General features: G+C 41.4%; 2 protein-coding genes across 2 annotated transcripts; one reads left to right on the top strand and one right to left on the bottom strand.

The window, feature by feature from the left end:
- Nucleotides 1-591: 591 nt before the first annotated feature.
- On the bottom strand, nucleotides 592-3752 carry LOC123987267 (opioid growth factor receptor-like). Its single transcript, XM_046076000.1, has 8 exons — nucleotides 3347-3752; nucleotides 3023-3088; nucleotides 2852-2890; nucleotides 2689-2743; nucleotides 2388-2466; nucleotides 2239-2305; nucleotides 2008-2156; nucleotides 592-1905 (listed from the first exon to the last, which is right to left on the bottom strand). The coding sequence occupies exons 1-8, from the start codon at nucleotides 3680-3682 to the stop codon at nucleotides 1605-1607; spliced, it is 1092 nt and encodes a 363-aa protein (XP_045931956.1). The 5' UTR covers nucleotides 3683-3752; the 3' UTR covers nucleotides 592-1604.
- Nucleotides 3753-7332: 3580 nt separating this feature from the next.
- LOC123956531 (potassium channel subfamily K member 15-like) lies at nucleotides 7333-13992 on the top strand. Its single transcript, XM_046028783.1, has 2 exons — nucleotides 7333-7615; nucleotides 12707-13992. The coding sequence occupies exons 1-2, from the start codon at nucleotides 7333-7335 to the stop codon at nucleotides 13657-13659; spliced, it is 1236 nt and encodes a 411-aa protein (XP_045884739.1). The 3' UTR covers nucleotides 13660-13992.
- Nucleotides 13993-14194: the final 202 nt, after the last annotated feature.

The following is a 14194-nucleotide window of genomic DNA, read 5'->3' as shown; positions in this document are numbered from 1 at the left end:
CATGGATCTTTCTCCTGTTTTTTTAAGAGAACAATGATGTAACTGATTAACACACCATTTGAAATATGTAAATATGAATGTATTTGTGTATATACTGATGTTTTTAATCATACTTTTCTAAGTAGAGAAAATAAAAGCCATATATCTGAGATGGATAATGTGAACGCTGGCAACACTGTTTACACACAGATGTGTGTTTATATGTCCAATAGCTTTGAACTTAAGGCTCCAACTATCTACAGTATAGACCCCATCAATGGCTGTTAATGAAATGTCCTGATTTTGTTTCAGCTCAACCAATTAAACCCGTTTGATGATCAGTGTGTTGGTCTCTGCTGTTGTAAATACAGTTTTTTTTGTGTGTGTAAATTATAAATTAAAAAGTCCATAAGTAAATTAAAGTCTTGGTCCCAAAGTAAAGTGAAACTACCATTTGACATTATTCTCGCCATAATCCGTACAAAACTGTTATGTGAATGTAATCAGATTGATGTGCATAATCACCGTAATAGGAATAAATGCATTTACATTTAAAACAGGATGTGCACATGGTGAATACGATAATAGAATTAATATTTTAGACAATGAAAATTAGGAACAGTTTCTGCTTTATTAACCACAGCCAAACAGCAATTCTTAAAATTCTTAATTTGTCCTACTTACCCACACCTTAAGCTCTTAAATTACAATTGCACATTTTCTGGTAAAAACATATTTGTCCCGTTCAGAATACTGCACATTTTTGTCAAGTGAAAGAATAACAATAAAACCTGGAAACTGGAAACCAAACTAATACTAAAGAGAAAAAAAAGCATTTTCAAAAAATGATTCCGTGTGTGACGTACAGTAAACCACTGCATGAACTACTGGGGAATATTCACTGATGCTCTGTAAAGATCAGGTGTAGGCTACTATCTGGAGTATCTGCCTCTGCATAACCAGATACATAACTGCATAACTCATCACTCTGTCTTTGCTGCTTCTACCTGCTGTGATGTTTCTCTTCAGGGCTGGATATTTTATCTGCATTCATTTGGCAGACTCGCATGATATGTACAGTACTGTGCAAACGTTTTAGTCAGGCAGTGTGGAAAAGTGCTATAAAGTAAAGCTTTCAAAAATAGACATGTTAATAGATTAGATTTATCAATTAACAAAATGCAAAATAGGTGAACAGAAGAAAAATGATATCAATATTTTGTGTGACCACCACTATATAACACTGTTACCAGACATACTACATACTAATGCTTAGCAGGTGCTGTACTGTATTCACAATAGAAATGTAGAATAGAAACAAAATAAAGTATACCCAAACCAGACAGCATATGGTGGATTTTTGAGTGTGCCTTCGATAACATTACTACATTACATTGCAGGTGGTCATGAAACGGCTCCAAAAATTATTGGAAAACAAAATAATAATATTGGAAAAACATTTTGATATCTATTGGTGAAGTTTAATTGGCAGTGACATTCCAAAGTCACAGTTTGATTGACAACCAACATCACACATTGTGATTTTCTGTTACTGAATTCACAACAAGTATAGAATTTGTTTGCCTCGTCTTTGGCTTCATCCTCATTGTCCAGACTAAAATACTCTATTCTGTCCTGCTACTGGCAGCCTTTGACCACATCATCTGAATTTTCTTTGGGCACCATACAAACTCATCTTTATGGTCATAGTTCAAATAGGCAAACTTGATGAGACGCCTGCGTTCTTTCTTATCGAGGACAGCAAACACAAAGTAGTTGAGAACACTGTCCTTGACATTTGGGAGTTCCCCTTTGACGAGTGTCTCCTCCAGGAAGAAGTGGACCAGGGGGGCTTGGTAGTGACTGTACCCCAGGGTTCCCTGGCACTTCAGGATGCGGGTGATGCGCAGGCTGTTATGAGTTTTACTGTCATTGACACAGTGAAAAAGGCAAAAAAGAAAGAAGGATTACTTAGCGGGTTCGGTTACTTTTAGTGAACAATATGTTTGATTAAATAACAGACATCACCTGTTAAGGTTGTTGAATCTGTCTCTCCAGTTACGTGCTCTTTGGACTTTTCCTGTTGTCTCATCGCACAACTCGATACCATAGAAGTCCAACATGAGCTGGTAGGACTTCAACAGATTTTCCTTTGCAGTGCTGTTTCGAAGAAAACCCTGAAGCAAAGGCAGAACTTCTGTTAGAATATGTGAAGCACCTTTTTTTAAATGTTAACTTTGCAGCATTTAGCAGCTGTACCTCAACTTCTTCTTTTGTCAATGGACTGGCCTCACTGTTCATCCCTGGTTCTTTCAGTGGGAATAACCTTTGAGAGAAAATGTTATCACAATTTGTAAAAACAGGAAATGAACATTTGACATTAGACCTGTAATTATAGAATAGCTTACCACTGAATATAGGTGTGTACATACTCCAGTTCTTCATACCTTCCATGCCATTCATTGTGGAAAATGTGGATGTAGACACCTGGTGGTTGAATCACATTTTTACGCCACACAAAATGAATATTTCTTCTTACTTTGCCAGTCATTGCTGTTCTATAGTGAAACCCAGAACTGTTTTATTCCTTTAGGACTCTAAAAATGTTTTTTTTTTTTCTGATGCAGTCACACTGATTTTATAAATTAAATTGCAATATTGATCTTATTTCTATCCATGGACATTCACACAGTGTGCCTGTAGGCCTACCGTCAGGTTTAGAGGCCGTCTTTCCGAGGTAGAAATTCAAATTAGGCATGTCATCCTACTTGACAGAAGAGAATTGCATTTAGACATTATATTTTTTTAATATTAAGTAATAACCACGTCACATAATAAATCATCTCAACCCACTATCATTGTGTGTACTTACATTTACTGGCCCTATCCAGCGATCTGGTCTGGTCTGGGACTGTGGGGAGATTTAGAACAGTGTGTGCATGGTTTAAATGGTTGAACTTAGGACAGTGTATGTTTGTGGTGTGCAGGATGTGCACATCTGTGCATGTGTGTGTGTGTGTGTGTGTGTGTGTGTGTAACTTACAGGGTAGTTATGCCTGTAATTCTGCATGTCTTTTGCAGCATTTTCAAATCTGCTGAACTTGTTCTTCTGGTACACAGAAAATAAAAGGTCAGAGGCATTTAGTGATTGTAGAGGGCCTAAAAACAAACAATCGAGTCAATTTTGACAATTAAGTTACCCTGACCAAAAAAGTGTTTAAAATATTACAACTGAGATTATAATATAATACAGTCACTATAAAATTAACAAAAGGCACACCTAAAATCTAAACATTTTTGCGTCATTCCAATGCAGGCCTAAAGTGAAACCAGCTTTAGGCCTGCAGCAGGCCTTGGGTTTACTCACATATCTGGACGCTGCTGGTCGCCTCCTGTTGTTGAATGTGTACCCCGAATCCTCCTCAGTCTCCCAGGTTGAATCGTAGCCACAGAACAACTCATCTGTCGACTTAACACGATACTCCTCGCTGTCAAAGTCATCATCCTCTTCGTCACGCAACCTACCTCCTGGAGGCTCGCCACCTTCAGAGTCAACTCGGCCTCTGCGAAAGAATCTGAACACTTTCACTAAAAGTGAACATCCTTCCCGTAACTTTTGACAAATCCAGCGCAATATGGAACGCAGTATGTGCCTAAACCCCTCGAAATCAGGCCACCATCGGCAATAGATAAACCAGGACATCGTAGGCTACGCAAAACACAACACGATACAGCACTGACAGTCGTAGTCTGCGGTCACTGTAGCCCATATGAAGTGTTTGTCTCTTTCACTTTCACTTTCTCTGAAGTTGTCGTTCCAGTCTTTACAGGGAACAGAAACTTAAACCAACACCCATAAGACGTCAGCTGGTCCATGTTGCTGAAATATGATCTGAGAGAAAGTTTCTATGGTTATGGTGTTATGGCTTAAGTGAAACAAACAGAAACACTCATGGGTTAAGTTTGAAAGATTGATGATGACCCCTTCTCCATTTGGGCTGGTCTGGTGGGCTAATAGTTCAGCGTGAAAACTGTTACATTATCCATTCAGTCCCCAGATAGGTAATCATCATTTCAAGATTATCAACAATATCAAAATAATAAATCAGTTTACCTTTACAATAGTTTTTTGTCAAGACATTTTTTTAAAGTAAAAAAAAAATCCATTGCTTTGTTTTTGCCCAACTCCTTTGTTACCCTAAAATGTGGGCCACAAAGCAGAGGTAGACATTCAGAGGGAGTAACATACCCTGGTGCCAAAACATGGACAGGTTTTTATTTTTAACTCTGTGATCTTGTAGGGTAACATAGGGTAAGACGACCCCCCATGGTAATTCTAACAAAAAACAAAACAAATGTCAAAAACAATTTTCCTCAACATGCTGCCCCTAGTCTTACTGAACTAAAAATTTACTGTTTCATCAAAATTTTTTTTAAATTATTTGATCAAAGCCATTTTGACCTAAGTCGATTGTTAATTTTTTTGTCATTTAAAATAAGGTATAGTTTTTGTATTGTGTGCAATTTGTATATTTATATTAAGGTGAGCCTTAGAGAAAGATTTTTATAGTTTTTGGATGAAGTAGTAAAGTGCTAGATTAGTATGTTTGGGGTAAAACTTACATTTGATTAAATTAAAATAAATTTGTCAACTGTAGGTATTTATTTGACTTTATATTCTTTTACTTTATATTATGTTAAGCAGGGCAAAGATACAAAAAAACTATAAAACATTATTTTATGTGTCATCAAATAGACATTGAGTCTTTCAAAACACAAAGACTGTTGGCAGCTGAGATTTACTTTGAGAAAACAGTGACCCATATGATAAAAAAAACACCTTTTTTTTCTGTTGCCGCAGTCATCCTCACACCAGATGCCTCAACCACAATGAGGCACCTCTTCCTGACGGTACCGCTGTAGAGGAATTAAATACCACGTCCCTGCCCTTTTGGCTAATAAGGCTCAAAGGGCTGTTCACTCAAGCTGCAAAGTTCAAACCTGTGTCACAGAGGGAAACAGGTTGATGACTTGTCACCAAAGAGACATTTGCCTGCAAGTTCATATAAAGTTTATTTTTTTATTAAATGGGTTTTTAAAATGTGCTGTTGTACTATATGCCTACCACAACGACTGTCTTTGTCTCCACTGCCATCCCCTGCTGTTATCAGTGTAAAGATAGCATCATGTTTGCAATATATTTCCCCCTCCTCATTTTCTACTGGGGAGTGCACTTGGACATATGAGTGTCCCGCCTGGAGCCAGTGAACATCCTGCTTTTAATGTCTTCCTGTGGAAGATAAGGGGACGCATGAACCGCACGGCACAGAGATATGAGATGAGTACATCAGATAATGGACCATTATTACTATGACTGGAGAGTTGTTAAACCACATGATCCCTTATTCAAAAACGTATGTCACTTGTCTTTGATTGCACAATATACTGCTGAAGTGATGTGCCCATTTGTGACTTTGGAAACTTCTTCTGTGGGGTATTTGTTTTGTACATACGAAGTGAAATTTACAAAAGGAATTGAATAATACTGATGTAAGCACTGTGTGCGTTCATTGAGCAGACTCCGGCGAGACTATTATCTCTCAGGGACTCCTTTCACAAGGAGATAATTGCTCGCACTGCCAGTGGAGAAAATCAAGACTTGTCTGCATGGTACACTGTTAACATCTGCTCTGCAATAGATTCATTTGTGCTTACTAAAGCGGTATAAGGTCCTGTACTCTGGAAGATAAAAACACAGTGTAGAGATAACCATATGTTCTCTATGGAATGGAGGCAATAAATGTGGATTTTAATGACAGATCGCAGGCTCTTTATGGCCTGGTTTAGTGCATGAATAGGCCCCACAAATTGGAATGCCCTCCTGAAATAGATGGGAACTTCATGCAGGATATGAAACTGAATTAACTTGCAGCATGGAGCTATAGCAGTTAGCCTATTTTCTGGTTGCTATGCTGTGAACCCAATTAGCATGACACTGAGGAAAGGCCCAGCAGAAGCCACTGAAAACTTCAGCGAGGCTCCATGAGCCAGGCCTCTGTGTAGTTACACTAATACACGCAAATCATCTCTCTCTCACTCACTCTGTGCTGGACTTAGTTAACGACGGAGGCTTGCTGGATCACTCGGTGACTAAGTGTGCTTGATAAAGGTCAAGGCTGCCACCAGCTAATGATTCATCGCTCAGAGTGATACTTTAGCCGAGCATATTGTGAATACTCCGCACATGAACGCTTCACGGGGCAAAATAATCAAGAGAGTAGAGGCTGGAAAGGGCAGCTGTTTCCGCTGTGCTTCTCTGTGGCAGCAACAGACACAACACACAGGCTCTCTGTGACATACTATGCCAAACCTCTCCAAACACAGGATCAGTGATTAACAGTTAGCAGAGTCAGTCTAACAAAGTTTGCAGTTTGCTGTGGCAAATCCAGCCTGCAGTGATTATCATTTTTCCCTTCTTTATTGATTTTTGTAAAACTCTCCATGAATTCAGAAATACTGACGATCCTTGTGTTGTGATGACCAAGACAGAATACCAAAAGTGTAATATCAAGGATATCCAAGATCCTTTTAGATGCACATGCAAGCACGCACAAACACACACACACACACACACACACGCAATATGAACTGCATTATACTTGTTGATTTAGTTATTTAGATTTACATTAAAAAAATACTCTGGTTTGAATAATTTCTGATATGTTTTTTTTTCTAACAAAACCAAAAAAGTTAAATTACCTAGGCTATAGGTTAGGGTCAGTTGTACTCCTTCTCCCACGTTTGAAAAAAACTGAATCTTTGAATATGCAAACATTGTTCATTTTAAAAGTTTGACTCAAGATGTCTCCTACTCTAATGAAAAGTCCATTCTCAGTGTCTGTGCACTGGAAGTTTCATATCATACTACACTGAACATTGATTGATTTCCGAACAAATTGTGATGTCACATCACCCTGCTCCTGCATGCATGTGTGGAGGGGGAACTTTGATGAATTGACATTTGTAGACAGAGCACAGGTGTGAGTAAGTGCACCTGTAAAAAAAAATCTATTTACAGATTGATACTTTTAAGGCACAGTCAATGAGGCCACGTGAGCACTTGTAAGTGGCCTAGTGTCCTGTGGGAAGTCAAAGTGCTGCCAGCTGCTGAGCTTCGGTGCCAAAACACAACCTATTCAGGCCTATATGCTGTAATCCTAGCAGGCCAAACAGGCCTCAACTCATCAACTCGCTGCAGATGAATGGTGTCCATGGTGGGCGCTCCAGTGTCCCCTGTGCGTCTGTCCCTCTGAGCAGCAGCGCCCTCCCTCCGCGCGCACTCCGTAGTTGAGGATGAAGACGAAGAACATCAGGACCCTCTCCCTCATTCTCTCCATAGTTTTCTACCTGCTCATTGGAGCCGCCGTCTTTGACGCACTGGAGTCGGACAGTGAGAGTTCAAAGAAAAGGGCGCTGGAGCAGAAGCTGAACGAGCTGAAGAAAAAGTACGGCTTCGCCGAGGATGACTACAGGGAGATTGAGAGGGTGGTCCTTCAGTCGGAGCCGCACCGCGCCGGGAGGCAGTGGAAGTTCGCCGGCTCCTTTTATTTTGCCATCACTGTCATCACCACAATTGGCAAGTATAGCCTATGCTTTTAAGATTTCCCCGTACCTGCGTCTTATACCTGAAAGACACAGGGCGAGCAGCATGTCTGAATTACTGCATGTGAGTGTGTCTTTAGGCGCTCTTAACAGTTCAAAGGGAGAGTAGGACCTGAAGCTGCAGGAACCACTTTGGGACATTTTATAGGGATGGGGTGCCGTGTGAGGTAGGGGAGACCGGGTATGGTTGTAACATGGGGGAGTTTTAACAACACCAATTCCACTAAGATAAGATAGGAGTCATGTGATCATTTCACTATTTCCCTGCTTCCTCCCCGATCAGGCATGGTGGTTATCAAGTCTGGAAACAGGTACATTCAGAATATATAGAGAAAATAAAACATTTTTTGACCAGATTATATTAGATTGAAATGTAGTTTCTTAGGCAACATGTGATGCATTTGTTCCTTTCTAATTTCAAACCACTATGCTAATACAGCTAGCTAAACATTGGCTGACTGGGGTGGGTTGGGTTGTAACACTTCCTTAAAAAGTGTTACACATACAACTAGGGACTTTCTTGATTTTAATATTTTATAGAGTGCCTTTTGCAGTCTGGGCCCTCCAAGCCTTCACTCCAGGGTTACCAGCATTCATTTGTCAGCACTGTGACCAGTACTTCCCATTCACAAGTTGTTCACATGTTGGCGTGTGTATCGGCACACAATCTTTTCTGTACTCCGAGAGGGCAGAGAAGTGTACAGGCAGCTTGTGAGAAATTCTGGTGTGCAAGAAAAAGTAGTACGCCAAAAAGGAAAATATAGAAGTGCTTGTACTGCGTACTGGTGAGTACCGGCCCATTTCAAACACTGACTTTGACTCTGATTAGGAATATAAATCATTAACACACAGACACACAAATCTTTTTTTGTTAGACCTGAGGATGTACAGAGATGTTCTTTAATTTAGTACATTTTAGTAATATTTTTTAAGTATACTGTTAAGTAAGTTTATTCTGTAGATACATTTTCATACACATACTGTACATGCATGCGAGTCATCAGACATAGTCTGTTACAGTGGGGGAGAAATATTGTTCTTTTTCTCCCCTACTGCAATGCACATCGTGCGTGATTTTGGAAATGGGACCTGAAGTTTGCCATTGTCATTTAAGGGCTCCCACTGATTAGCACCTTGTAAACGATAATCGACAACGTAATGACTGGCAATGTGAAAAATAAAATTACTTAAAGGGACAAACCACCAAAAATCTATCCATTGATGTAAAGCATTAGGCTATAGGTGGTAGTCCACTATCCACAGTGGTTGTTATGAATTCTCATGTGACCAGATTTCACATTGGGTAGAAATGATTAAAACATTAAGAACCCTGTTTTAAATGATTAAACCTTTTTATTGCTTTTTCAGTATTTGCACATACATTACAAATTTTCAAACAATACACAGAATATTTAAAAAGACCATGCACATTGCTACTGACAGTTTGTAACACAGGCTGATAAAATATTACACCTCGTGTTCATCCACTGAGCACAAACGATTATATGATGCACAGACAACAGGGATGGGACACATGAATACCATCTGTCATTGTGATCCTCTCTACCGATCACTTCGAAATAGGGACCCCAGATATTCCTGAATATATTTCACTCTTAAACTCTGTAGATAAGCTGCTCAAAAAGAAAACATCCGAGCCAGCTCATCTCTCCATTCTTTGAAGCTGACTTTTGTTCTTTATTTTTTTTTTACTTCTAGTGCCTCAGCACTAACCTGGTTCCCGTTATGAGGGCTAGTTTCCCACAAGAACACACTTGGCTCTGACACAGGTGAGCCTCCAGTGGTAGGATATGCTTAATACTGGACCCTCAATGAACTTATTATTATTAATACATTTGAGATGGGAGGCCCATTTCATGTAGGCCTTTTTAGCCATATTTAGATGAAAATATGGCTGGAACACATTGAGCATAGTCCTATTTTATGGAAAATGCTCTTTACATTTTGGAAAATGCATCTCCCTGCCGTCAGTAAATTTAGTGCTAGTTCTGCAGGTACAATTTTAGTCTCATTATAGTGTTGGAGGAGTGCAGGCATTTTGAGAACATTCTTTTGACTTTTCTATACTTTTTTTCACTATGAAAACTGGATGGATAAAACTACCACCATTTTACAGCTACCTTTGAGCTCTTAAGAAGGTGACTGTTTGCTACTCACTTATTATGTTCTTATCTAGGTTTGTGTAATGTATGTAAATGTAATGAAGTTGATATGGGGAACTTGTTAGCAAACAGTTGCTTACACATCCAGCCGTTATGGTTTAACATTAGCATTCATTTGTTGTTGTGTTTCTGTCTACCAAGTATGTGCAGAGTCCTCTAATGCCAGGAATCCACTGACTGCACCACAGTTTTGATGCGTCCATAGCCCGACGTCAAAGCCCGACGTCAAAGTCCACTGGAAGCGTCTCAGAAGCGTGTCAGCAGCGGAGTGTGCAGCCTGTCTCACATTATTTACTTGCTTCTACTACCTTCTTCACAGCTCTCTGTGACCCCGTTTCGTTCTGTCAACTTGAGGCTGCATTTCCCACAAGGAGCATTTCAGAGTGAGAGCATTTTGGCTGCCTGATTTTGCTGACATGTTTAGATTAGTTGATTTGGTAATAAGTTTGCTTTTTGTACTTCTACTATGATTAAGTAGGCTACGTAGTTAAATTATTTCTTTTTGTGTCTGTTTTAACCGTGTTTATTGTTGTCGGGAGTCTCCACAGGGTTTTTTATTTTGAAAGTTGACCGGATTCTCTATGCCGTTCTGTGTTTGACTTCCTGCCTGTGCTGCTTGATGTGGCTTGCATCAAAAATAGACCTGCTACCTATTCACTGTGGAGCATCTGGTGGACTCATAAACATTGACTATAATGCCAGCGATTAGCACCGGCAACCGCGGCGCTGCTGTAATGCGCCATAGCCGGAGTCAGTGGATTTTAGCCATCATGGTCTCCCTTTGAAACTCAACAATCACCAGCTGGGCTTGTGGTTTGAGGGTTCTGGAAGTACTAATAGAACTTGAGTTACATCCAGTTAACTGCTACTTCTATTTTGTACGCGCACCGCTCTCAGCTGGGCCCGACCCAACCTGATTTGAACCCTGCCAGACCTAAAATTGCGACAGCAATCCCACGGCCGAGCCCCTAATGCCTGATGTTCTCAGCCAGGCTGCAATGACGCCAGCAGTGCTGGTGGCCATGAAGGGACATCTCAGTCTGCGCCAGATAAAGGTCCCCCCAGATGGTACAACAAGCACTGCCGTAGAGGACGCGATGCCCCTCGTGGTATGTGCCCTCAGGTCTGCTGGAGGAGCGTCATCCATTGCCTCACACTCCTGCGGATTGCATCAAAGATCCAGTGAGCGAATTGCTGAACAGACAAAGGGGCTCATCAGACACAGATTGTGCGGGCTCTCTTCCTCCCTGTTGGCACCATTACCTGCTCAGGTCTGAGTACAAACAGTGAAGGACAAATAATCACCAGCTGGATGTCTCGTCTGAAAGACCGCACTGTTGTAGTGATGTTTTGGTAGCCATATTCCTTAGGAGCTGCAAGGCTGGTGGGGATAGTCCAGTGAGCCACAAAACACTCATTAGCTGTCAATGCAGATCTCAGGGGTTTCCCTCCCCATGAAGAAGTGATCGCTATAGCAGGCTTAGGACGAGTCCAACTGGAGACCAGCCCCGCTGCCATAATTTTATCGTTGCCATTTTGAGTCTGGGCTGGGATTGCTGGTACCAGGCTAGCGTGGAGGGAGCTAACAGACTCAGAGAACTACAGCCGCCATTCATGCTCCTCTCTGGGAATGGGGGAGGCAGGCAACCCAGGCAGATAAAGCAGGACAGGTGGGGGCGGCAGGCGAGGCACAAGAGGCATAGAACTTGGAAAAAGACATTTTAAATTGACTGAAAAACTTTTTGCCCCTGATTGGGTGGTGAGTGCAACATTTTCCCACCAAAAGCGAAGCCTGTTAGAGGGCGGAGCACATACAAAATAGAACTGCCTCTTTAACTGCTAACTGCTACACTATGTTCACCAACTAGTCATTAACTGTGCCTGCTTATGTTTGGTGCTGAGCAGTTAGTGTACAGTGGGTTTTTAGAGATTGGAGAAAACAGGCGCCTGCTTTGGCAGAAAATGACGCTATGAGAAAATATGCCTTTAATAGGCCAATTTAAACGATTTCATTTGGCACAGACATCAGAATGAAAATAAAACATGGAAACATGGATCAGTTTGTCAAACCTTTCAAATACCTGAATAAATGTGCAGTTGATTCATTCTTATTCCATGAGAGCCCGAGAAATATGACAGAATCAGGACCACATGACAACTTTCCTTTGTTGTCTCTTTCTGCTTCATCCTTCAGATGTTCATGTATCCTGGCCAGTTTTTAAAGGCCCTACACACCCATGATCCAGCCACTCAGGTGTTTTCCCTTATTTTGCCTGATAAGCAGTTGTGGGTGTGTGAACACAAATAGGACGTGATGAATAAATCAATGTTGACCACAACGATCATTTGCCATGCTTTTGCCACAATGAGCTGTTTTACAATATATAGATGCATGTAATTAAATAAAAATAAAAATATTGATACATGGAGGTTTAACCACAGAAATAGCTTCATATGGACATTACATTTATTCACTTAGCTGACGGTTTTATCTAAAGTGACTTACAATTGATAGATATGTCACAGGTCGCACGCCTCTGGAGCAACTAATGGTGTAGTGTCTTGCTCAGGGACACATTGGTGTCTCACAGTGGGGAATTGAACCCGGGTCTATCACACCAAAGCCATGTGTCTATACACTGCACCCTTACCACCTCATAGGTTAGTAAATATAGGCTATTAAATCAGCTGGATAAAATGTGTTATGGTTTAAGCAGTGTTTGAGAAACAGACTTGAGACCTGACTTGGTTCTGCAGTGTTTGGTCTAAGCATTTTAGCCTTTCAGTGTGTTATCAGTAGTAATCTTAATAAGTGAATCCTTATAGACATTAAACAGTAGTGCTTGACATTGTGTGACCGGCAATATACTGTGACTTTGTAGGTTATGGCCATGCCGCTCCACGCACTGATGCTGGGAAGACCTTCTGCATGTTTTACGCTGTCTTGGGCATTCCTCTGACGCTGGTCATGTTCCAGAGCCTGGGAGAGAGGATCAACACTTTTGTCCGCTACCTTCTGTGCAGAGCCAAGCAGGGCCTGGGCTTACGGAAGACCCAGGTGTCCATGGGGAACATGGTCCTAGTGGGTTTGCTCTCATGCATGAGCACCCTGTGCATCGGAGCTGCAGCCTTCTCGCACTTTGAGGACTGGACTTTCTTCAATGCCTATTACTACTGCTTTATCACACTCACCACCATTGGATTCGGGGATTTTGTGGCCCTGCAGAAGAAAGATGCTCTCCAGAAACGACCACCCTATGTGGCATTTAGCTTCATGTACATTTTGGTTGGGCTGACAGTCATTGGGGCTTTTCTTAACCTGGTGGTCCTGAGGTTTCTCACTGTAAGCACTGAGGAGCCTGACATGAGGCCGGAGGCAGGGGGAGAGGAGCATGGAAGGCAGCCTAAGGACAAGCAGGGGGACATAGAGTTGTCGGAAGTAGAAACTGCTGATGCTGGATATAAAGTCAGCAAAGAAAGACACGGCAGCCTGTACAACCTAAGTCTTCCCATGGAGGGGGGCACCAGCTGTCTGAATCTCCTCTCCTCTCCCCTAGAGGAGCGCAGACTTGTTTTATCTGAGCACTCGAAGCCCAGCAGATTCAGGGTCTTGTTCTCCTGCATGTGCTGTGGCCTGGACATTTACAACAGCCCCTCTCCTCCTCACTGTGACCAGGCAGGCGGCCATAGTAACCCCGTCTTTTACAACTCCATCTCCTACAGGGTGGACCAAGCCTCGTGCAGCTCGTGCACTATGTCGTCACAGGCCTCCCCAAGCAGCGTAGCCCTCTGTTTGGGAAAGAACAAACTTCACACCAGGAGGAAGTCATTCTAACTCTCTGCACTTTTGACTTGTCTCAGTGGCCTTTGTTTTGGACTTTTTGTACACACCACAGAACAGGTAAAAACTATGATTTTCCGCTCGGTGAAACAAAATGCCCTGTGCTTTCCTAGTCATGAATGCAGCATTACTGGCTGTCAATTAAAATGCAACATGTTATAAGAATCCTCTAAAGTTTATAATGTATTTTTCTACAATCAATATTACTGCAAAAAAGGTACAAAAAATAAGAAACTAATGTTTTCCACTATTATTGTCCCAATATACTGTATGTTATATAAAAGGTATCTACAGGAAGTGTGTGATCAACTAGCAGAAAACGCAACATGTGCCTCATTATCTGTGTTCATATTTTAGGTGTCAGACTTTCTGCAGTGTTGTCTCCTGTGACCTTCAGTTATTTCCAGTCACTAATTATCAGTGTCTTCTATAAGCTACATACCCTCTGTCGCTTTGGCTGGTTCCCTAGGTAACGTTTCCATCCTCAGTGCAGTGGAAAAGTGGAGACGGACACGTACAGGGAGCACTG

This window comes from Micropterus dolomieu, linkage group LG18 (assembly GCF_021292245.1).
Source record: "Micropterus dolomieu isolate WLL.071019.BEF.003 ecotype Adirondacks linkage group LG18, ASM2129224v1, whole genome shotgun sequence".
Lineage (NCBI taxonomy): Eukaryota > Metazoa > Chordata > Actinopteri > Centrarchiformes > Centrarchidae > Micropterus > Micropterus dolomieu.
Note: the sequence above shows the minus strand (reverse complement) of the source record. Positions and strands in the feature narration are given on the sequence as shown.